The sequence below is a fragment of the Schistocerca piceifrons genome, chromosome 2, assembly GCF_021461385.2.
Source record: "Schistocerca piceifrons isolate TAMUIC-IGC-003096 chromosome 2, iqSchPice1.1, whole genome shotgun sequence".
NCBI classification, from domain to species: Eukaryota; Metazoa; Arthropoda; class Insecta; order Orthoptera; family Acrididae; genus Schistocerca; species Schistocerca piceifrons.
Window position 1 is genome coordinate 803718786 of NC_060139.1, and position 23919 is coordinate 803742704.

A 23919-nucleotide genomic window follows, 5' to 3' on the forward strand; every position below is an offset into this window, starting at 1 on the left:
GAGAGGAAGCCGAAAGGCACGCGTTTTAGCTCACGCAGGCTGGCGTGAGGTCTGGAACAGGTCAAGGAAATTAGACTAGCAAAAAAGGACGTAGCTGTGGAATACTTAACTTTAATCCATAAATGGTGAACATCGCTCTTGACGGTACATGTTTTACAGCATCAATAGTAACTGGTAATGGCGCCTTGCTAGGTCGTGCAAATGACGTAGCTGAAGGCTATGTTAACTATCGTCTCGGTAAATGAGAGCGTATTTTGTCAGTGAACATCGCTAGCAAAGTCGACTGTACAACTGGGGCGAGTGCTAGGAAGTCTCTCTAGACCTGCCGTGTGGCGGCGCTCGGTCTGCAATCACTGATAGTGGCGACACTCGGGTCCGATGTATACTAACGGACCGCGGCCGATTTAAAGGCTACCACCTAGCAAGTGTGGTGTCTGGCGGTGACACCACAGTGAACATGTTGCTCACTTACTCCAAGAAGGTGGCGTGACACTCATGGGGACGTTCGTGCCACAGTTTTTCTGAAGTGTTTCCTTAAGTAGCTAGTTCTTCAATTGTTTATCAAATGTCTAAAAACGTTGGACGTACTGCACAGTTTATCATTGAAGACTTCGCTAACTCCGTCCGAACATGCCTCGGGAGGCTCTCCGGTACCGACCGACCGTGGTGTCATCCTCAAGTGACAGGCGTCATTGACGCGGATATGGAGGTACATGTGGTCAGTACACTGCTCTCCCGGCCATAGTCGGTTTTCGTGAGCGGATCTTGTCAGTCAACTACCTCCGCAATTGACCTCTCAAGGGCAGAGTGCACCTTGCCTGCCAAAGGCGGTCCCCGGACGGTCACCCTTCCAACTGCTAGCCAACCGGACGGCCACCCATCCAACTGCTAGCCAAGCCCGATAGCGCTTAACTTCGGTGACCTAGCGAGAACCGGTGTTATCACGCGGCAAGGCCGTTGACGAACATTTCAGTTAAGTGCCGTCGCCACTGCATATTCCATACGAAGGCACAAGAACTGTCCAAATCTTGTCAATGATACAAGTATCTCCTGCAACATAAATGCACTTAAAGCCACATAACCTGTAAGTCATACAAGTATCGTCTGCAACTTAAATGCACTTAAAGCCACATAACCTGTAAGTCATACAAGTATCGACTGCAACTTAAATGCACTTAAAGCCACATAACCTATAAGTCAACCAGTGCGAGAAGAACTTGCTGCAACGCATACATTACACAAGATCGTACAAGATGTCGACATCTCCGACAGTTTTAAATTTTTTCACTGAAAGTACGAAAGGACGTCGCTCTTCTGGTACGGAACCGTCAGAATATACAACGAAGAATTCAGAAGCTTCCAGCAACCTTCACGCATCCACTATTGTTCAGCAAGTTGCAGGGCACTATAGTCGAAGCTCCGACATTGCAATCGACTTAACAATGTTTGTCAGACTAAAAATATCAGTGATTTGCAATCTGTCTCAGTGTTCCTGTCAGAGGCTGGGGATAATTCTCAGTTGGAAACAAACTTACGTGAAACAACCCCTGCCTTCTGCTCAATAGGGTAAAATCATAGTCCACGCCAGCTTACAATCGCCGATCTCGAGACGATTATGATGATAAAAATTCTGAATGTGCTTCTGGAATTTCGGGTGTATCCATGGGGGACACATCACAGTGTGCTGAACAACCTGACGAAAACCTTTTGTCAGCGGAAGAATTCAAATCCTTCGTAAAGGTAAACAGATAATGTAAAAGAATGTTACCCCCCAACAAAAAATACACATAGAATTATGTAGTTTTGAGACAAATTATTGACAAAAAACTCGTAAGGATAAAGGCCATAAACGTTCTCAAGAAAATGATAAAGATTGTCACAAGCACTGGAAAAGCAAAATCAGGCAAAATTACTTCGGCGTAGCTTCTGTTGTGAAATACTTTCAGAACACAAATGATCAACCGACTGTCTCACAGAACTCCAATATAATTTCTTTACATAGTACACGGAGCGCATGGCAATTCATTAGATGTATGCAAGTAAATCTGCATTTTTTGAGTGGCTACACGAAGTCTTATGCAGCTTTTCCTCCAACACACACTGACCCCGTATTATGCACCATCTTAGTCAATATTATTCTGTGTCATTAATGGTGCTGGGTGAATAACAGATCCCCAGTGTAGAAATCCATAATCGGTTATATCTACCCACGTACTGCTGACATTCTTCCTTGTTTCATAAATACTGCTAAATTCTACATTAAAGTTATTGGTCTTTAATTTTACAAAACGGAATATTTTTCTGTTGACTAATTTCTATGGTGAGAGAACTGCATTTCCTCTCACACATCCACCTCTATTTCCTACATCACGTGACATTAAGTCACAGCCAACACACAGCACACATAACACTCAGCAGGTGGACATAAAAATGTTTCTCGACACTGTGCAGTCTCAGGTTCTCCAGATAGCAGAGTGTGGGGAAAAGTAAATCTATTGGAAACGCTCAAAAATAATATAAATCTGCATGCACTTCACATTGACTTCGTACTATCAGTAATTCAATTATTTACATTTCTCTTGCCGTTTATCCAATTCCAGTCAAGGAGTTTATGTTTCAGTTAAATGTAATGTACTAATGTATTAAATATTTATTTAATCTACTGTTTTACTACGTTTCAAATGATTCAAATGGCTCTGAGCACTATGCGACTTAACTTCTGAGGTCATCAGTCGCCTAGAACTTAGAACTAATTAAACCTAACTAACTTAAGGACATCACAAACACCCATGCCCGAGGCAGGATTCGAACCTGCGACGGTAGCGGTCGTTCGGCTCCAGACTGTAGCGCCTAGAACAGCACGGCTACTCCAGCCGGCATGTTTTACTATGTGTAAAGCTTTTATCTAATTATGTGTAATTAACTATATGTAGAACTGCAATGATAATGTAATTTATAAAAGTAAGTAGTTTGCTAATTATGGATTTGTATTCACTTTTATGATATTTAACCTCGAATTGGATTGGCCTCGTATATATGCTGTTTGATTTCACTTTCAAACATTTCTTTTTTCCACAAATACTATGACTATTTTTCGACTTTTGTTCGTTAGCCATCTGTCTTTGTCATCAATAGGCAGCTGTTCTCTGATAATATTTTTGCAAATCAAAACCTAGATTAGAGGGAAAATATAAACAGTAGACGGTTCACAGCTGCTGTTTATTACTTTAAAAACTAAAGCTATCTTCGCTTCCGTATTTTACATTTTAGCTTTCAATTTCTCAACCATTTCTAAAGCTACAACCACGAGTGACCGGTACTTCGAACTATACACATATCTAAATTGTCGTTGCACCTTCTCAGTGGATTTATTATAGTCATAGATCATACGTATCATACTGTAGATCCTTGTTTAGGAGTGATGCTGACGACTGAAATACCAATTAGTCATAGCAGCAGTGCTAAAATTTTTCGTTTTTAAATAGACCTTCTTTAATGAACGAATAATTTTTGTTCGTAAATTTGGCAGAATTTGAAATGTTTCGTTAAAAAATGTAGGAGATGGTATAAGCGATCACTGCTGTTTTAATAACAATGCCGACAGAAACGTGCAACAAACAAACGACATAAGAATTGGAACAGCATTGCTGAGAAAATGATGTACCTGTTAGAATACGGCGCGGCCTGATAGATAGTAGACCCTACCCGTGTAGATGTATTGCACAAGATTTTTCCGAGACTGGATTATATGATAGTTTCTCACTGTTGTTGGATCTAAGTTGCATTAAGTTTGGCACCATCCCTACTCTAAAACTATTTTACAAAGTGTGGTATCGATGAAGCACAATGCTCCATTTGCTTTAAAAGGTTAAAAACTGGAGGAGCCTCAACAAACTTGCGACATAATATAAGGAGAAAATTTAAAACTTAACAGTTCATCCACAGTTTACAATAAAAACGCCTTTACCTGCTTTTAGCCCTTGAAAACAGATAAATTAACACGAAAAATGGAGTTCTTCATCCTTAGTTTTTACCCTTCAGCATTTACTATTCTTAATGTCCAATAGTGGTACGATCCTCGATTACAACATGGCTTTTGAGCATAATTTCAAAAAATTAAAATAAATAGAAGATTACTGGTGATTTTTTGTAAAAGTCAACCACTTATCACTTTTCGAGAAAAGCATAGAACAGAGGGTGGATTAAATTTTTTTTAAATTTCATATTTAATTTAATATTTTGTTGCTACAGATTTTGAAAGTAAGGAAGTCAAAATTTTTAACTCTTTGTTCGATTTCTATGTTTATTACATGAAACAAAATAGAATACCGAAAATCGGTTATATCAGAAACAGGTTCTTTTGAGCGGTTTTAACAGTCCTGTTAAAGGCGCTGAAAAAAGTCGATATATCCGAAAACCGATTGTGTCAGAGGTAATTACCATCCCTAGTGGACACCATCTTTTACGATACTCATAGTGATAATTTTACACTGAAAATTTCACTTTAGAGTACGTCTATCTAATTTAACTGCTCTGGTAGGTTTGGATCGAAGAATTTGTTTAAGCTCTCGTAATAATTCGTCGCAAAGGAAAGTCGATGTATTTGACACTAGTTAAAAGTTAGCTGACCCATAATTATAAGGTAGGTAACGATGGCAGTGAGGACGGAGACCAGAAGACGACGGTCGATTTTGACGAAACCGGCGGCAGTGAACGACAGCCGTGGTCCGTGAAGCGTGAGCCGGAGGAAGTCGTCGACGTCAGCTGAGCGCAGCCGAGGTACCGCCGAAGACCTGAGGAGGATCACCCCGGTGGCTGCCGCAGCGTTCTCTGCAGCCGCACACGACAGAGACATCAGTAGCAGCTCCAACCAGTGAAGAGCCAACCACGCCTCTGGTACAGCCACCGATGGAACGACGAGTCCCTGCTTACCGTTCGATTGCAACAGCTCGATGAAGACATCGTAGGAGCTGCTGGTGGCTCCGACCATGCACTTGGCGATGTCGACGGCTACCGGTACGCCGAAGTGTGCTAGAAGGTGGTCTGCAGCGCGCCCCAAGGCTACGTACGCCTCTTGCAGCTGCAGCAGTGATAACCGACGAGACGGTGGAGCTCGTCCAACCGTCGTAGAACAGGGAAAGGACAATACCTCCTGGAGGCAGGCGTTCACACTGGAGAACCTTGCCCAAAGTTCCAGGACCAGCAAGACGAATTGTAGCGTGATCATCACATCGAAGAACAGCAGAAAGATACGAGAGAGACTCTGGAGCACATCTCCAGAACCCATAAATATGACATACGGCATACCGATGAGTAGCGCAAAATTAATAGTTATGAAGAAACTTCTCAACAGTTTACCATTTTCTATGTTTTTCACCGGTATACGAATATCAGCTAGTTTAAGCTCCTTGACGAAACACTTTAACTGCCGGTAGCTGGTTACTGTGCAGATTCCCAATACCGACAGCAATTTCATTTCTTCTAGAATTCCTATGATACCGTGCACAAACAGCGTTACTTGAAAATCTTGAAGGAAATTCTTCGAAAAAATAGACAAAACGTAAAGCGCTGACACTGCACTGAACGCTGTAATAAAGAACCATAACGCAGAAAGTGTCATAAAACACTTGCAGAATCTCTGGCGCTTTCTTATCGTGCGCCCACACCTTGTCTTCATAGGGGCCAACCCCAGGACTTGCCATAGTCTATATAAATATCTAAATGAAATGTAAAACTCTGGCATTGTCTCACTTCAGTGTGTGTGTATGTAGCTACTGTATACGATGTCACTGCACGACGTTCTGCCGCCACTCAAATATTAAAATGCTTTTACGTCTGATTGTCAACTCCCCTACTGACAACTTACAAATACTAAAGAACGTTATCTATTGGCGATACAATTCCCAAATGGACGAATTACTCAGGTCTGCAACCTTCGAGGCACAGAACATCTACTTGTATTGACATCTCGATAAGCAAATAATTCAATTTCCAAATGAAGCTTATCCATTGTAGTCTCCAGTTATTATCTTCCTCGCAGAACGACTGCTGGAAAATTTAACCGCTATATTTATACCAAACAGAATAGGACAACAGCATGGAAACACGGCAACAGAAATACTGTTGGTATCAAATGGATTTCAGTATTTCGGTGGAAATGCTATGTTTGCGTAGTCTTACCAATTACCTTTTCAGTCCAAACCAATCACAGGGAAACCTTACCGCAATGAAACATTTTTGTATGTAAGTAATTTGTAAAACGGGGACTTCGACGTGCACGTGTAAAACACTCTCGACGATAAATGCTTCAAAACCAAAAACATTCAGAGGGAAGTTACTTGCAAGAAGGAAATAATAAACAACACATCTCATAATTCAACTATTAACAACGCCTAGGTAAGTCTCTTGGTTTGCCCAACATCTTTGGATGGAAGTAAAGCCTAGCGAAGAGTCCATAATAAAGACAAAAAACTGTTTAGCATGCATTGTTCATGAAACTGTACGACTCTTGTATCACATGACTGGTAACAAAGCTTCCGACTTCGGAAATAAGTCACTCATTTTAGAGTTAATTGTGAATGGACTACGGACTTTACTTACATAGAACTTATAGTCGTTACCCTAGAGATGACTTGCTTTAGACAGAAAAATAGTCCCTTTAGCCAAGACGAGACATGTGTACTTAAATGAAAGCTGCGAATAGATTTTTTTTAAATCCCCATACAGTAGGACTATGAAATTAGCTGGTAATTGTGAGACAATAAAACGCCTGCAGCCGTCCTTATGATTTTATTTATTTTGCTACAACCAGTTCCGGCGCTTCAATGCGCCATTTTCATGCTGTAGTTGCTGCGGAAGGGGTTGCTACGATCCCTATATATATCGCACTAGTGGCCAGCATAACTGGATAATCTGAAAACTGTGGTGTCAGCACTCTAACATCTAATTATGGTGAGAGTGCTAGCATCAAAGTTTTCAGATTATCTGCGTATCCAATAATGCTGGCCACTGATGCGGTATACAGTGTGAGTCACTAACCAAGTATGATAGGAGCTGAAAAGATTGTGGGACAAAAGTTGCATGGGACAACAGGGGCCATAATATGACCTTGATTTTTGTTGCTAGGTGGGGTCGCTTTAGAGATATTAAGGTCAACTTTGTTTTTTTTTAAATGGGATACTATAGTTTGGTACTTATTTTCTGGTAGCGGCTGTCGAAACAAATCCAATGATGTGTAACAGTAAGGTCTTTGAAGGTCAACGAAGGTCAGATAGGTGGCATGAACGTCCATTTACAGAAGGTTTTCGAAGTGATGACCATTGGTGTCAATGCAGTGCTGGAATCTTCTTATCATGGATTGAGTGGAATTCCTTATCACATCGGAATTCTCTCTCGCATATTTTCTGGTGCAGTTGGAATGTCTTTATAAACAATGTCTTTTACGAATCCCCACAAGAAGAAATCCAGAGGTGTCAAGTCTGGCGAACGAGCCGGCCACGACACATCTCCTCCGCGTCCAATCCAACGATTTGGGAATTGTCTCATCAACTCATTTATAGCCATCAGCAAAAAATGTGCCGGACACCCATCGTGTTGATACCATATTCTGTTCCTTATTCCTACAGGTATTTCTTCCAATAACAGACCTAATGTTTCTTGCAGGAATGTGGTGTACTTCCTACCATTAAGATTCCCTTCGATGAAATAGGGGCCTATAATTCTGTCCTCCAGAATCTCACACCATACATTCGCCGGCCACGGTTTTTGGTGTGCAACTTTCCGCAACCAACATGGGTTTTCAGCTGCCCCATAATGCATGTTATGCAAATTAACATTTCCATGCTCGAACAATCCACGGGTATACTGCCGGTACATAGTGTCCAACGGGCACAATATTTCGGCGATCAGACACGTCGCCATCGTCAGTTGCGCTGACGAACTGAGCTCCTGAGAGCGGGTGGCCGATTTAAATCCCCTCCCCCCGCGGGCAGCTCTCTTCGCCGTCCGCGCCCGCGCGCCGGCGGTCGCGAAGACGTGGGCGTCGGAATCTGTCGTAGCGTCGATGTGCTTGCTACGTCCGCCCTGGTCGCCAGTTCGTACTTCTTGCCGAGAGTCTTCTTAATTACATTCAGTGCCGGGTCCCAAGCCTTGCTGAGACTGTAGCCGCAATCTCGGTTGATAAGACCTTCCCTGGTGCGAATTTCGATAGCCTCCCTTATGACGCTGTCCCAATATTAAGAGGTCTGAGCCAGGATCTTGGTACGCTCATATTCCATCTCGTGTTTCTCGGACTAACAGTGCTCTGCTACCGCCGACTTATTTGGATATTCCAGTCGAGTGTGCCTTTGATGTTCTCAGCAACGATCTTCGATGGTGGGTACTGTTTGTCCGATATAAGTCTTCCCACACTCACAGGGAATTTGGTATATGCCGGCCTTCCTCAAACCGAGATCATCTTTCACACTTCCCAGTAATGCCCGTGTTTTATTGGGCGGGCAAAAGACGGTTTTAACTTGGTGTTTCTTTAATATACGGCCGATTTTCTCCGATAGTGCGCCATTGTACGGAATAAAGGCAGTGGCTACCTCTTCTTCCGTGACTTCATCGGTTTCCACAGGTTGTGCTGTGGTGATGGGACGGAGAGCGCTTCTAATCTGCCATTCCGAGTACTGTTTTTTTCGGAACACGGTTTTAAGGTGTTCCAATTCCTGGGGCAGATTCTCTGCGTCTGAGATGCTTCGCGCCCTGTGTACTAGTGTTTTTAATACTCCATTCCTCTGAGAAGGGTGGTTGCAGCTGTCTGCATGCAGGTACAGGTCAGTGTGCGTTTTCTTCCTGTACACAACGTGGCTCAGGGTACCATCAGCTCTTCTCTTCACCATGACGTCCAGGAATGGTAATCTTCCTTCTGCTTCGGTGTCCATAGTGAATTTGATGTTTGGATGTATGGAGTTTAGGTGTGTGAGGAAATCCCGGAGCTTGTCCCTACCATGGGGCCAGATGACGAACGTGTCATCGACATAACGGAATAAACAAGTAGGTTTCGAATTGTATGACGCCAAGGCTTCCTCCATGAAGTACTCCATGTACAAATTCGCGACTCCATCCGTTTGCTCATAGTATTCCCCATTAAACAGAAAATACGTAGAGGTCAAGACATGAATAAAGAGGCAAGTTAGATGACGCGTATTTACAGTGCTGACCCAAAGCAAAGGTCAAAGCTACATTTGCATCATTGTAACAGCAATCCAGCTGATTTCGTGCTCCAAATTATTACTATGGTTGAGACGAAATCGATCACTTCACATCGGAAACGAAACAGTAAACAAAGCAGCAGGCGAAACGCAGAGGCTCTGAATTTGAAAAGAATGTGAATTCGATTTATATACCGAAATTTTTTTGGAAGCGTTTCCAAACGTTCCATAATATTCTTCTCGTTGATTACCTTGCAAGGGCAAAACAATAACTGACAAACGCTACGCACGTCTTCTGGTCCAGTTGCGTGGAGAACAGTGTAATAGCAGGCTCGATAGCAGAAGAGTTAAAACAAAAACATCTAATTAGGACAAAGTACCGCCTGATGAAAAAGTATTTGTAGATGGGAAAACCGAGTTTCTTAAAATATGAACTGGGGGACCAGTAGGCATATATCAAGCCTGGAAACTTCCACTCAGTCACACATGTAAAGAGATTTATGGGTACACTTTGTTTCAATCGACGGGGGTTGGGTTGATTTGGGGGAATAGACCAAACAGTGAGGTCAACGGTCTCATCGGATTAGGGAAGGATGGGGAAGGAAGTCGGCCGTGCCCTTTCAAAGGAACCATCCAGGTATTTGCCTGAATCGATTTAGGGAAATCACGGATAACCTAAATCAGGATGGCCAGACGCGGGATTGAACCGTCGTTCTCACGAATGCGAGTCCAGTGTGCCAACCACTGCGCCTCGCTCGGAATATGGTAACCAAAGACGGGTACTTTGGAGACAATTCACAATCTCCCTTGAGAAATGGAATCAACACACTGAAAAAGAGCTGAACAAAGTGCATCAAAAATATTGAAATAAGTGCACTTTGATCTAGAAATATAAGTTCAACTAACACGTAAAACGTACCATGACGTTTCTGACAGAGAAAATTCTTAAGACGCAGAAGTAGCATCCTGAAAGGCAGTATTATACAATCAATACTGTTCACAGTATCTGTAAGTGGGCTAGAGGATAGCGTCACAAACTCCGTGAGACTATTCGTGGAAGATACTGTTATACACAGGGACCTCGCAATACTGCAAAAATGTAACGAAATTCTGGAGGACTTGCAGCGGATCGACATTTGGTGCAAGGACTGCCAGTTAAAATTCAACATACACACATGTACCAAAGGCGAATGAACCGTTCATGTTTTGATTATCAGGAACAGTCACGTCCATTAAATACTTGAAAAAATGCATACAGAGCGATTTATAGTGGAGCATCTGGATAAAACTCTTAGGAACATGGATGCCAGACTTAGATCTATGGGACAAATACGTAGGAAGAGTAGTCCACCCACGAAGAAGGTAGCTTAGAAAACCCTCGTTCGATCGATAATGCAGTTTTTTCCTGTCTGTTGTCCTTAGTGTTGATACACGAAATATGCTGCACCCACCAGGAGAGTGACTCCTATTTCTGTGTCTATAACCTTAATTGTTCACTTTTATATCTCTGTTTAGCATTCTGGAAGATGACAGCTGCTATTTGCATCATGAAGTATGCCAAGTCAATTAAAGAAACATACCTCTCTCCATCATCTGTGCCACCGAAAGTGGTTGTAACAAAATAAATAAATTCGTAAGAACGGCTGCAAGCCTTTTATTGTCTCACAATTACCAGCTAATTTCATAGTCCTACTGTATGGGGATTAAAAAAAATCTACACTGGTTATTGGAAGAAGGTGCCAGGGCCTATGGTGGTTTTCTTCCTTTCAGTGAAGGAACGACCCCACTCGAACTTTGTTGTTCAAGCAACGTGAAGAAGGAAGAAGCAGAGACGAATCTATCTCCGTGAACAGTATGCCACAATTCCCGTTAGCGTGTGCCTATTTATGTGAACTATGTGCTGCGTAAGTGTCCCTCGAACACAATATAGGGACGGACACGTCTCGTGTGTAATATGTAAAAATGTAGTTAAATATTAAAGTGTATCCAGTCTAAAGAATTGTTACTGAGTCGTACGCAAACCTTTTTCTAAAAAGAAAAAAAAAGAAAACGTGTCCTGTCGAGTAATTATTATTTTAGAATGAATATTGCCATAGGTTAGTCATGTCTGTTGTATATCTGGCGATACTGTGTTCAAAATTCTATTGTTTCTTAAAGCGTTATTGTTTTTGCGTTGACTCTACTTCGTGATGTAGCGTAATTATGCGATTAAAGTGATCACACAAACGCCGGCCGAAGTGGCCGTGCGGTTCTAGGCGCTGCAGTCTGGAACCGCGAGACCGCTACGATCGCAGGTTCGAATCCTGTCTCGGGCATGGATGTGTGTGATGTCCTTAGGTTAGTTAGGTTTAACTAGTTCTAAGTTCTAGGGGACTAATGACCTCAGAAGTTCAGTCCCACAGTGCTGAGAGCCATTTTTTTTTTTTTTTTGGTTACACAAACACATTTTGTAGATATGGTATTTTATAAATTACAGTGTTTTGGAACCATGTTACTTTCCTTTTATAATAATATTGTTCTGACAGTGTTCCTAATTATTGATGTTGATTGAGTCTCTAGGATTCATGATGTATTTTCCTTATATATTTAGTGCTATCATTATAAAATTCGATTATTACAAACAAATTTTGTAAATATCGATGTCTTGAACCATGTTATTTTCTTTCCTTCATAAGACCCTTTTTTATCAGTGTTTCTACGTATTCGTATTGTTTTGGGCTTTTAGGGTCCATAGCGTTTTCATTTAAATATGTAATGGTATTTTAGTTGTTGATATGTATTGCCCTACGCAACTAATACATGATGCAGATTCTAAAACTAAGATTATGGAACTCCAAGTAAATAGTTGTATGAATGCTTTCAAGTTGCCGTCTTAAAATCACGGAATATATGATTTTCTCTATGAGTGTCGCACAATGTAATTTAATCACTGGAACCTCCTTTAAAGATGTGTCAATCAATGCGTTGATGCGGTCAATATATGGAGGCATAAGAGAGAGTGGACGAGTAAATGAAGTTACACAAATTGTAAACTCAAAACCTAGGAATGATTTAGTGTAACATACTGGCGAAATTGTTTGATATTTGTAACATACCTGAAATTTGCATGGTTTAATGAATGAATCAGAATGGTAGTAGCTAAATAATAAAGTAATGTGGGACCACTCTCCTCAGCCAAATTCCAAACCAGATAAAGTAACGACAGTTAACTATAGAGTAATCACGCAGTTACAAAAAAAGATCAACAAATAAATAAAAAGTTTGTGCTGCATCACCATTTAGTGAGACAAATGCTGGCACTTTTTTTTTTTTTTTGGTCTGATGGGGGAGATAATGAAAGGTCTGGCTAATTTCCAGCTGGATTTCTTGATTGATAGCAACCTCTGCTTAAACTGTTTCCACCCCCTCAAACAGGAAGAGCGTGGGAAAGACAGTGATTATTATCAGAAGGAGTTGCAGATGGTTAGTCTATGAAATTTACCCCCGGTGAGTTCTTTCAGTTTGATGTGGCTACAGTTATGAGTCATGCCACAACTGGACAAGTCCTTGTGGAGAGACAACGCATTTTGTCTGTCCACACAAACGCCCTTTATATTGGCGGGTACGCTGCTCCAGTAGTGGGTCCACACTATGGGAGATATCTCCCTGACATTAGGAGGTTCTTCCAATAGTATGAGATGACCAGCAAGTCATACAGTGATGTCAAAACTAGATGTAAACTTCAGTATACCCCCTTAGCTTGTATTATAATGGGTCCTTCTGGATCAGCCAATCGGGTGGCGCCACAAGAGTGAGAGTGAACGAATTTGTCTTCTCGGTAGTTGCTCAGACACGTCTTACGTTAATTATTGGAAAGCGAAGCATTTACTGTAGTTACGACGCAAGGAAATTTTATACAAGGGGCCGGCCGCAGTGACCGAGCGGTTCTAGGCGCTTCAGTCTGGAACCGCGCGACCGCTACGGTCGCAGGTTCGAATCCTGCCTTGGGCATGGATGTGTGTGATGTCCTTAGGTTAGTTAGGTTTAAGTAGTTCTGAGTTCTAGGGGACTGATGACCTCCGATGTTAAGTTCCATAGTGCTCAGAACCATTTGAACCATTTTTTTTTTCTACAAGGATGCTGGCGCCAAGGCAGTGGGCTCCTCAAACACACACTACCTCGCTTGGTACTTGTCCTCTCTCTAGTAATTGTTTGTGCAAATTTTCCACTCTATCACTTTAAGAGTGGATGACAAAAAAATCGACTTCACTCTGTCTGGTTGGCTAGTCTCTGAAATTTAATGTAGAGGGATATGAACTGAAAACATTCTCTCACCTGGTCGACGGACCTATTGTTGCTTGTACTTGATTGGCCAGAAAACCAACTTAGGTATTTTCTTGTGCAGAGCCTAAGTAGGACTTAGAAAGAAAGTAACAGATACATTCAGATTTTAGATCCTGGAGCAGACTCTGTTGTTTGACTCCGAAGGAAACTGGCGCAAGACTGGTGATACTAGCATTGTGACTACTGCTGTTGGATTTGGAAAACACGGGGATCTGCTGGATGACGGTGCTGGCTTTAGAGGCACTGTAGATTTCTTGGTGGTAAATGAAGCTCTGCAGGTTGTGTGTAGAATTCGATTTCGCCTTTTTCATTCAGATACGGAAGTTTTTAGTCAGAACAATTTCCGTAATCTCATTAAATTCAAGAATGACAGATCACGAATGGATTGCAAATTAGCTACTCGTATCTCGTGCTTATTTTTCAAGAATTGCTTATACAGGAGCCAAGTGGTGGATTTCCTTGGTTACTTTTGGATGCATAACTTTCGTATTACCATAACACGAAGATCCATGCAATTGTTTCTGAATATACAGTATTATACGAGTCTTATCTTCTGGTCATTAGACAGGATTAACTTCCAATTCTCTTGCCTCGCCCGCTTTCCCTATGGCCCAAGCGGTCCCTTACGGTGATTGATAACCATTCGATTTTGTTATATTCGTACATCACTGCTACGTAACTGCTTTGTCGATTGAAATCATAGGAGAATTACGAATTTTATGAATTAACCGCTATCTTTTTGTAGATACAATGTATCTCTTTCTCATCATTTAACTGAGTGTAACTGAACCATCACTTGCAGTTGTTCTTATACTTGAATACAGGGTCCATTTCAATCCTCCCACCTAAGAATTTACCATAATTTAAACCTAACTGACTCTCTCAGGATATTTTGATCTAGCGTTGCACAATAGCTTACCATGCCAGGCTTATTTGTTCAACATTAATCTAGCGTTAAACAAATCTTACCCTGCCAGATTATTTATTCGCTATAAGAGACGCGTTACAAAGGGATCCAAATCAAGTAGCCAGTTAGATTACACGATGAAAACAATGGGTCCATAGTGACAGAACGTACTACGCGCCTCTCTGAAAAATTGCTACATTAAACCACCTAGGTAATGGAGGTAAAGACAGATCTGATTTTTCAGTCAAGCTAAGCCCACTTTTTCTTTAAACTTAAAAGGAGCGAAGAGGCTTGTGTAGACATTTAAATCTGTCAACATGTCTGGAAAAGCCATCTCAAGGTTATACTAAGCACGCATCATCACTTTACAGCATTAAGATTTCTCAGCAGAGGCAGGTGCCCGCTAAACTGGTGAAAGCTGTAATGACTTAATTCGAAATTTCAGCCACTATCAATGAGCAGAATAAAACTAAACTCTTTCTTGTTTCAGTTGCCTAACGGCAACAACTTTAGCAGCTGGAGAATCTTCCGGTGTATATGACCTTGGTCGAAGAAAAATTTCTGTTCCTGACGTGTCTTCCAGAACTGCGCTGGACATATCCGGCGGTTCTCCTGACGACACTGTCTCGTCGACTCAGTCGGGGAGACTTATCGTCGCCAGGAGCACCTCCAAAGATGTCCAGCACTGCTCTCGACGACACGTCACGAACAGAAAAGTTTCTTCAACCGGGGCCATATAGTTATCAACTATGACATCCGATCGTGAAAGCCTACATTGTATGAACAACTCGAAACGTCTCCATATGAGGCGTTCTGTTGATCTTAGAAAGCAACCTTCGGTTTTACTACAATTCCTAACGAATCAAACGCTCGGTACGACTAGGCCTGGAGAGGAAGATGGACGGGTGAGTGCGTGGTATTACAGGAGCATTTCTCAGCGACATTTCAACATAACTGTGTTCTTTATGTATCTGTGTAATCCATTAACATTTATTCATGTCATCTCTTTCCTGTAACCACTGTCATCTGCCAATATGAACGTGTGGTTTGTCCGTAGTTCTCTTAGTTCCCAGGAGGTGTCCTTGAATGTTAAGGGTAGTTTAGCCAACTTGTGTGTAGAGCTTTAAGTACGGCGACGTTGGGTGAGAGAGGCATTCGCGGCCACTAATCAGCATCCATTGTGAGGTAGGCACAGGTAGAAACCCTCACGCTCTCTGAGCTCTTCTGCGTTTCTGTGTAGACGACTGCAACAGGGACCGTTAATTTTCCCTAGGACTCTGGTGAGTAAGGACTCTGAGCCGTGCGTGGCTCGTGTTCCCGCCATCATGTATTTTACACCTTGTTTTTTTAACGTACTTCCACCTCACTACGTTAATTGAAATTACTACTGTCACTGAGTTGCTGCCTTGCCTGACTGTGAGCGGCGTTAGCAGCGCGTATAGACATATCTATCCTCTCTCGTAGTATCTTTGCTTGACTGCTATTACTTCGCGGTCGTTGTCTGTCGTAAGGAAGTTCGGATACACATTTCGTCACGGGTTCGGGTTGCGAGGTCGGGCTGCCGGTCAGTTGGAACGCGTCTGGAGTGCTGTCCGGACCTGCCAGTGGGGGAGTTGCAATGCGGTGCTAGTGCAGTCGGGTTGGAGCAGCAGGGAGGTCTGCGTCTACATGGCTCGCCCGACCATTGCCGCCACGCATCATTTGAGACGGGCCACGGTCTCGGTGGATCGTTGATTGGTCGTCCTACAGGTCGACGTGTATTGGCTCGCCGATCGTTCACGAGTCGGCTGTGTGTGTGTGTGTGTGTGTGTGTGTGTGCATGCGTGTGCTTGCACATCGAGTTCCGATTTGTCTTCGTGTGTGCTTAGTTACTGTTGGGTATCGTTCAGGTCTCAGTGCAAGTGTTTGTCAGGTTGTGTGTGTAGTTTGTGTCATTTTGATTGGCAAGTTATTGTAAATGTCGTCGGCGTATTGGCTCTCGGAGGTCAGTCGTTTCATCGGGCAACGTGTAACTGGATCTCTGACCGTTTCTGACCCTCTTCAATTACCTCCTTGTGGAACTTGGGTCGGTAGTTTCCTGGTGCGGGGATGTCGTTTAGCCAGTGGGCGTATTTCCTCTGCATGGTTAGGTCCGAGCCAGTATTTCCGCCGTCGTGTGTTTGGAAGTGAGTCGGAGACGCGCCAGCAGTGCAGTCGCGACGGAGCAGCAGTCGCGGACGGATCAGCAGGCAGTCGGTCGGTTGGTGCGGACCAGGGAGGACATCCCCGTCGCCTGGGTCCGCTGCCGGGCCCTGCGCAGTGTGGCAGCGTGTGTGGAACTGTGCGATCGCTACGAGCTTCTTGGTTCACCGACCCAGCACGTCGAAGTTGAGTGTATTTTTGACAGCTAATGCATATTCCATTGCGGATTATCACTTTGGTAACCTTTTCTGTCTGAGTTCTCATGTACTGATTGATGGGAAACGAGTCCCTATGTCGGTCGGTCCGTGGCTGTCCCCTGGTTGGGTTCCGACGGGTCAAGAGTAATTGGGCTCACCACCTGTCTTGCTTAAGTGAACGAGGGAAGACCGACCTCCCTGGAGGCTTTCTGAGTGCCACCGGTGTTTAATCATCTGTTGCCAGCAACTGTAAATTTTAGGCTTATGGTTATTTGTTTTGTTTTCTTAAAATTTTGCAAAATTAATTTTTAAATTTATCTTTCAAGCTTAAACATTGCGGTCTCCTGCCTTTAAAAGGTTATGGTAATATATTTTAAAATTTTGAAGTTTAATTGTGTCCCTCAGCCAATGGTATTGCACCTTGCACATGTTACTTTTTTAAATTATTTTATTACCATCTTAATTGGATTTTTATGCTGTTGATTTTTAAGATTTCTTGTTGGCCTTCTGACTTTAAAGGTCTTTGGTAATATATTCTAAAATTTCGAAATTTAATTGTGGCCCTCAGCCATTTGTGTTGCACTTTGCATATGTTGCTCTTTTGGGTTTTTAAATTATTTTATTGCTATTGTAACCTCCCCACCGTAATTTTAAAAAAATGAAATGTCAATATTATATAGAAATGGGAGCCAAGTGTAACCTCGCCACAAAAATTTTAAAAGAGAAGGACGATACTAATTAGAAATGCTGATGGACATGGCTCTATGCGTAACCTGCCCACAATGAAATGTACTGACAATGGCAACAAAAATGTGAAATTCGCAATCTGACTCAAATATAAATCCTTCAAAAAATTAAAGTCCATTCATTGACAAGAAAATTCAATTAAACCGAAATATCGGTCTTTGGCCCTGTGTAAAGCAATCAGAATTAAAGTCTTACCTCAGAATAAATGGATGTCACATATCTGCTCTTGTTGCGCACCGCTTGAAGGAACTGCATTACGAATAATAATATTCTCCTTTTTTTTTGTGATTTTACTAAAAATTTTCTTTTAAAGAAGTGGAGTGAAATGGGAAGTGCAACGAAATGTTGAGTTCAATAAAAAATTAAATTTTTGAGAAAATGCTTTTGAAATAAAAAAGTTATTATTGGGAGACTTGTGGAGAATAATTACAATAAATAAAATTTTTCATTATCTAATAATTATATTAATTAACAGTATACCTTATTCCTCATCTTGACCAGTGTTGCCGACCGCCTACATCACACAACCGCACTGGGCTGCTACTACTGACCGACCGCTCTGCATGACGACTACAGACTCGCAACGACTACTGTATTGCACTGGCCTACAGCTACTAACAGACTGAGCAACGACTGACTGACTTACTGAGAACCGCTCGCAACACTCGCGCGGTCAAGCGCATACTCTCTGGTCACAGATGCTACAATGCCTCGCCATCGCTGCTATGTTACATACGTGTTTCATAACCCTCCACTGGGGGGGCAAAAATTTGGCAGCGATGGTGAGTCATTTGGACTTGCCAATCGCGGCAAAATTTTTCTTTAATTAACAAAATTCTATAACTTACAGAGTATTTAAATGTTGTGCACACGCACTAAGTACAAAATATTATCAGACAAAGACAAAATGTGAATACTAAACATAGTAGCAAATCAGAAAAAAGTATATACAAATTATTGGACAGATAATAAAGTGCACAGGCACTGAAAAAATTCTTTAGCATATGCAGAACAAATAGACAGACTGGCAAGAATAACTAGATGTAGTACATAAAGTAAATGTTGTGCACACGCACTAAGTACAAAATATATCAGACAAAGTCAAAATGTGAGTACAAAACATAGTAGCAAATCAGAAAAGTATATACAAATTATTTGACAGATAAGAAAGTGCACAGGCACTGAAAATTCTTTAGCATATTCAGAACAAATAAACAGACTGGCAAAAAATATTATGTTGACAAGTGTACATGCACTGAAAAATGTCTTTAGCATTTTCACAACAAATAAACATAATGGCAAAAAAAAAAAATTCATGTCCAAAGTGCACATGCACTGAAAAATGTCTTTAGTATTTTCACAACAAATAAACATAAGGGCAAACATCATGTCGACCAGTGACATAAGTGTACTCACACTGGAGTTTAGCGAATCGAAAAAATGTATAACCTATGAACATAAATGATGTTACCAAAAAAAATTTTTTCTTTATGTGACAAGAATCAGGATAGGAAAGGGAAGGATTGCATCATGGTTGTAGCACTTTAGATTGCACACAGCTGCTCTGAAAGTCCATATCTTTCCACAGTAGTACAACACCAAGTGACACAACTTGAAGATCTTTTCCCATCAGAATTTATCAGTGTAGCCAAGACACTGAACTGTCGTAGTAATGTTCCATGTTTTCATTTTGGCAGTACATTAGGTACACCAAACAGTGGGACCATAATAATGTCTTCATCGCTCATGGTGGTGGACAGCATGTCGTGTCAACACCACACTCTTACAAGGCACACCAACGTAGAATTAGTGCAAAACCAAAGATAGTGCTCCATGATCACTAGGATAAACAGGACAAATGGACATTGCAGTAATTCAGGGTAGTCAGCTTATGAGGTGAAGGACATCAAGTCACATAATATTGACAATTACAGTCTTCATGAGTAGTTTGTGGCATTCACAGCCTAGTTATTGAACATTTCTGTACCAAGTATGTAGTATTACAGAAAAATGTTCATTAATTGTTTTACACAGAATCAGTAGCCTTCTTTTCCTGGTTACAAAGCATTATGAAATAATCGCATTCTTTTCAGTTACAGAGTATAATTAAGAATCATTAACCTTCTCCTAATTACAGTTAACTAATCATTTGTCATTAATTAATCATTTGTCTAATTACAGTTAATTAATCATTTGTATAATTCCAGTTAATTAATCATTTGTCGTTAATTAATCATTTGTCTAATTACAGTTAATTAATTAATCATTTGTCATTTCAATATACTAAGAATTATTAGCCTTAATTAATTACAAAGCATTATTAAACAGTACCATAGTTAATTAATTATGTGTCATTCCAATCTATTAAGAATCATTAGTCTTTTCCTAATTACAAAGCATTATGAAACAGTCACATTCATTTCCAACAACAAAGTATCAACATTGGAAACAAGAGCTAATCAATGGCATAATTAATAACAATTCGTGGAGTGACATTAATTATTGGCACTCAGTGGCCAGCAAGTATTGAATAAAATCATCATTCAGTATTATTCAGATTATTACGAAGTCATTATTAAAAATCAGTTAATTACAGTCAAATCATTAATAATCACAGGCATTATAAGTGGTAACATTACAATAAACAGTGTTCCTCCTTCAGTAGTATTCAGATCATTACAAAGGCACTATTAAAATCAGTTAATTACAGTCAAATCATTAGTAATCACAAGCATTATAAGTAGTATCATTACAACAAAAAGTGGCAGTTATTAGCTAGTGACAAAGCATTATTTTGAATATAGTCTCATTAAGAGGTCATTAATCAAGTGACATGCTATTCAGAGTTGATCAGTATTATTCAGAATTTTCATAAACTAGTGACATTATGTGGGACTGGTAATACATTTTTTTGGTAGCAATGCATTGCGTTGGGATCGATAATTAATTGCTGAGGCATAATACTTTTTGCTTTTGACCTATTGCTGCAAATGAGGATAGTAACGTCATTCGTCATGAGTCAGCTGTAGCAAGGTTATGTAACAAGGCAGTATATGTGATCACATTTATAAATGATAAACACAAATGGGTAAAAAATATACAAATGCAAGTACTAGAACAGGTATAATAAGTAACAGGTTTAGTAAGTATCATGAAAAACTTCTCCTGGAAAAAATACAAAAACGGATTATTGACCTGAAAGAAGAAACGCACACTATGCTGAAAAGTAGTGAACTTCGAATTAACAGGCAGTGAAGTGTGTATAAAAATGTGTTCCATAGCTGTCCTTTCCAAAACTTTCAGTCATCCTACTATGCAATGTAACACCTGCTGTCAAAGCAAACTGCAACAAATACTTAAATAACTACGTAGCATAAATACATAACTTCAACATTATCTTCATCTGTAAAGAAAACTTCATTATACATCTCATCATAAGACCATTATCATCACCTGTAAAGAAAAACTTCATTATTCATAATACCATTTCCCTCATCATTATTCATCAGTATTCATTATCATCTGCAAAAAATCACTTCATTACTCATTACATAACTATTCCTTATCTCTAGCATATTTCATCACTAAAACTAAGATGTGTAGTTCTCTCTGACAGCCTGCATCAATCACCTTGTAATCTGAAAGAAAAAATTAGTTAAGACTGCTATTCTTCGATGAGTATACTATATTCTTGTTAATGTTTGTTAATCCTGATCCATTTACTCTTCCTCATAAAGTTATTGCATCTCCTTTCGTTTTTCCCGTAGGTGAAATTCCATTTATGTTAAATTTATTTCTTACATACACCATTTCTTTCTGAAATTGATGAACAAAGATTAATGTCCTGCATTTAAATCATATACCCACTAGATAATGACTGGTTTATGGTAACATAATTAACCCTACAGCATAACATGACAGAAAACGTAATATGTCAAAAACATTGACAGTGTTCAAAAACAAAGATATACACAGAATAATACAATGCAGCAGCAAAAAAAAAAAATGTGAAACAGTCACGATGTTGAGATGTCATAAGGCAAAAAAAAAATGTCAAAGTCGACTGGTGTGTGTTATATCTTAACTATTTCATAGTGCATACAAACAAAACTGGAGTACAATCATACACACAAAAAAAAGTGGAAAATGTGCACGGTCTGATGTGTAACGACAAGAAAAGCGACCTGCTAACCTTACCTTGCCGGGCACTTGCCAAGAAAAAATACGATAATCATCAGTAATTAGTCAGGTGAATTAATTGCATTAGTAAATGACATCATAGTGTGTTGAATCATACAGTGGTTTCACTCAATAAACGGTTTAATGTTTGAGATATGGTGATTGCCTTTCGATTTTCTGGTTCTCAAAGTTTCGACGTGTACAACATTGGGGTGAGGGATGCTGCGAATCCGATACGGACCTGCGTATAGAAGTTCAAATTTACTGCACTTACCTTTTAATTTGCTGGATAAATAGTGTGTACGTACTAGTATCTTCTGTCCAACGTGAAAGTCTCGGCGTGTACAAACCTGTTTTTGCTGTCTTCTCCGGCGCTCTGCGGCACGTTTGATGTTGTTCAGCGCAATGTCAATTATTTCGTGGTGTCGTAGGCGACGACTTTTGGGAAATTCTATTAATTCTTTAATTTTGTTCGGTGGTTCAACGTTTTTCAGTATAACAGTCGGAGATAGCATAGTGGATTCATTTGGAATGGAATTAATTACATCTTGGAATGAGAGTATGTGTGTATCCCAATCAATATGTCTTTTGTGGCAGTATATTCTACACAGTTTACCAATTTCCTTCATTAATCTTTCACAGGGGTTCGAAGAAGCATGGTACTTGGATATATAGATCGGAGAAATGTTTCTACCTCGTAACATGCGTGTCCATACGCTACTACGAAATTGAGATCCATTGTCGGAAATTACTTTCATTACATGCCCTACATGAGATAGAAAATGTTTTACAAATGCTTTCGAAACAGTTTTAGCAGTAGCTTTGCGTAACGGAGTGAAAGTAACAAATTTTGAAGTGAGCTCAACAGCGACAAATATGTAGCAAAAACCTCTGTTAGTTCTGGGAATCGGACCAAAAATATCTACTGCGGCCATGTGTCTTAATTTAACAGGTATAATGGGATATAAAGGAGGAATATGTGAAGTGGTGTCTGATTTAGCTTTCTGGCAAATTTTACAAGACGCTAAAACTCGTCGTATACGTTTCTCCATGTTGGCAAAATAACAGTTCTGTCTCAGTATAAGAAAACATTTTCTTGCTCCGTAATGTGCGTAACTTAAATGAGTGTACCAAATTAGTTTGTTAACCAGTTCGTCAGGAATGCATAATAACCAATTGTTGCTGTCAGGATGAGAGCGGCGAAACAGAATGTCATTGCGTACAGTGTAGTGGTTTCTAATCGTAACATTATTCTTATCTTGCCAAAGCTGTTTAATTTCTTTCCACACATTGTCTTTATTTTGTTCTCGTGCTATGTCCTGTAATGACGATGAAATAAAGTTTTCAAATGCAACTTGCTGAATGTACATGACACTGAAATTTGTTTTGCAGAAGTTGGTTGCTACGTCTTGCTGATTGTTGCCGAGAGAACGCGATAGTGCGTCTGCTATAACATTTTGTGTGCCAGGAATGTGGACAATCGTAAAATTAAATTCTTGTAAATATAGTTTCCATCTACTTAACCTGTCGTGAGTGAATTTAGCCGAAAGTAAAAATTGTATCGCTCTGTGGTCTGTGTAAACGGTGGTATGTCTGCCATAAAGAAAGTGCCTAAATCTCGTAAAAGCCCATACAACACATAATGTTTCAAGTTCTGTAACAGAATAATTTCGCTCAGCAGGTGACAGAATGCGACTTGCAAATGCGATGTTTTTGATTACTATTGAACCATCTTCTTCAATTTCCTGGAAAATATGTACGCCTAAGGCGGTGTTGGAACTGTCGGTGGCAATGGAAAAATTTCTAGTAAGATCTGGGTGCGATAATAGTGGTGCATTCAACAAAGCATGTTTCAGGTTCATGAATTCAGAATGTGCTTGCTTATCCCAAGACCAAATAGTGTTTTTACCTGTTAATTGGCACAATCTGGGTGTGTCTAAAGCAGAGTGATGAATAAATTTGCGAAAAAAGTTAATTAAGCCCAAAAAACTGCGTAATTGCTTCTTCGTCGTAGGAACAGTAATGTCACGTAGAGCCTGAAGTTTTTCCGGATCAGGTGCAATGCCTTCTGCTGAAATTACGTGTCCAAGAAATTTTATAGAAGTTTTACCAAAGTGCGATTTACTGAGGTTAACTGTAAGTCCTTGTGCATGGAAAGTTTGTAACAGTTGTTCAAGAATCAGATTGTGTT

The 23919-nt window shown here is 40.4% G+C and overlaps 1 protein-coding gene across 1 annotated transcript; it reads right to left on the reverse strand.

Moving 5' to 3' along the window:
* Positions 1 to 4609: 4609 nt before the first annotated feature.
* LOC124775873 lies at positions 4610 to 5476 on the reverse strand. The gene has a single exon (XM_047250706.1). The coding sequence runs from the start codon at positions 5474 to 5476 to the stop codon at positions 4610 to 4612; it is 867 nt and encodes a 288-aa protein (XP_047106662.1).
* Between the last annotated feature and the right edge of the window lie 18443 nt (positions 5477 to 23919).

What these genes read in the sequence shown, in the direction of transcription:
- LOC124775873 (XM_047250706.1), bottom strand. Translation starts at nt 5,476, where the DNA reads ATGAAATTGCTGTCGGTATTGGGAATCTGCACAGTAACCAGCTACCGG.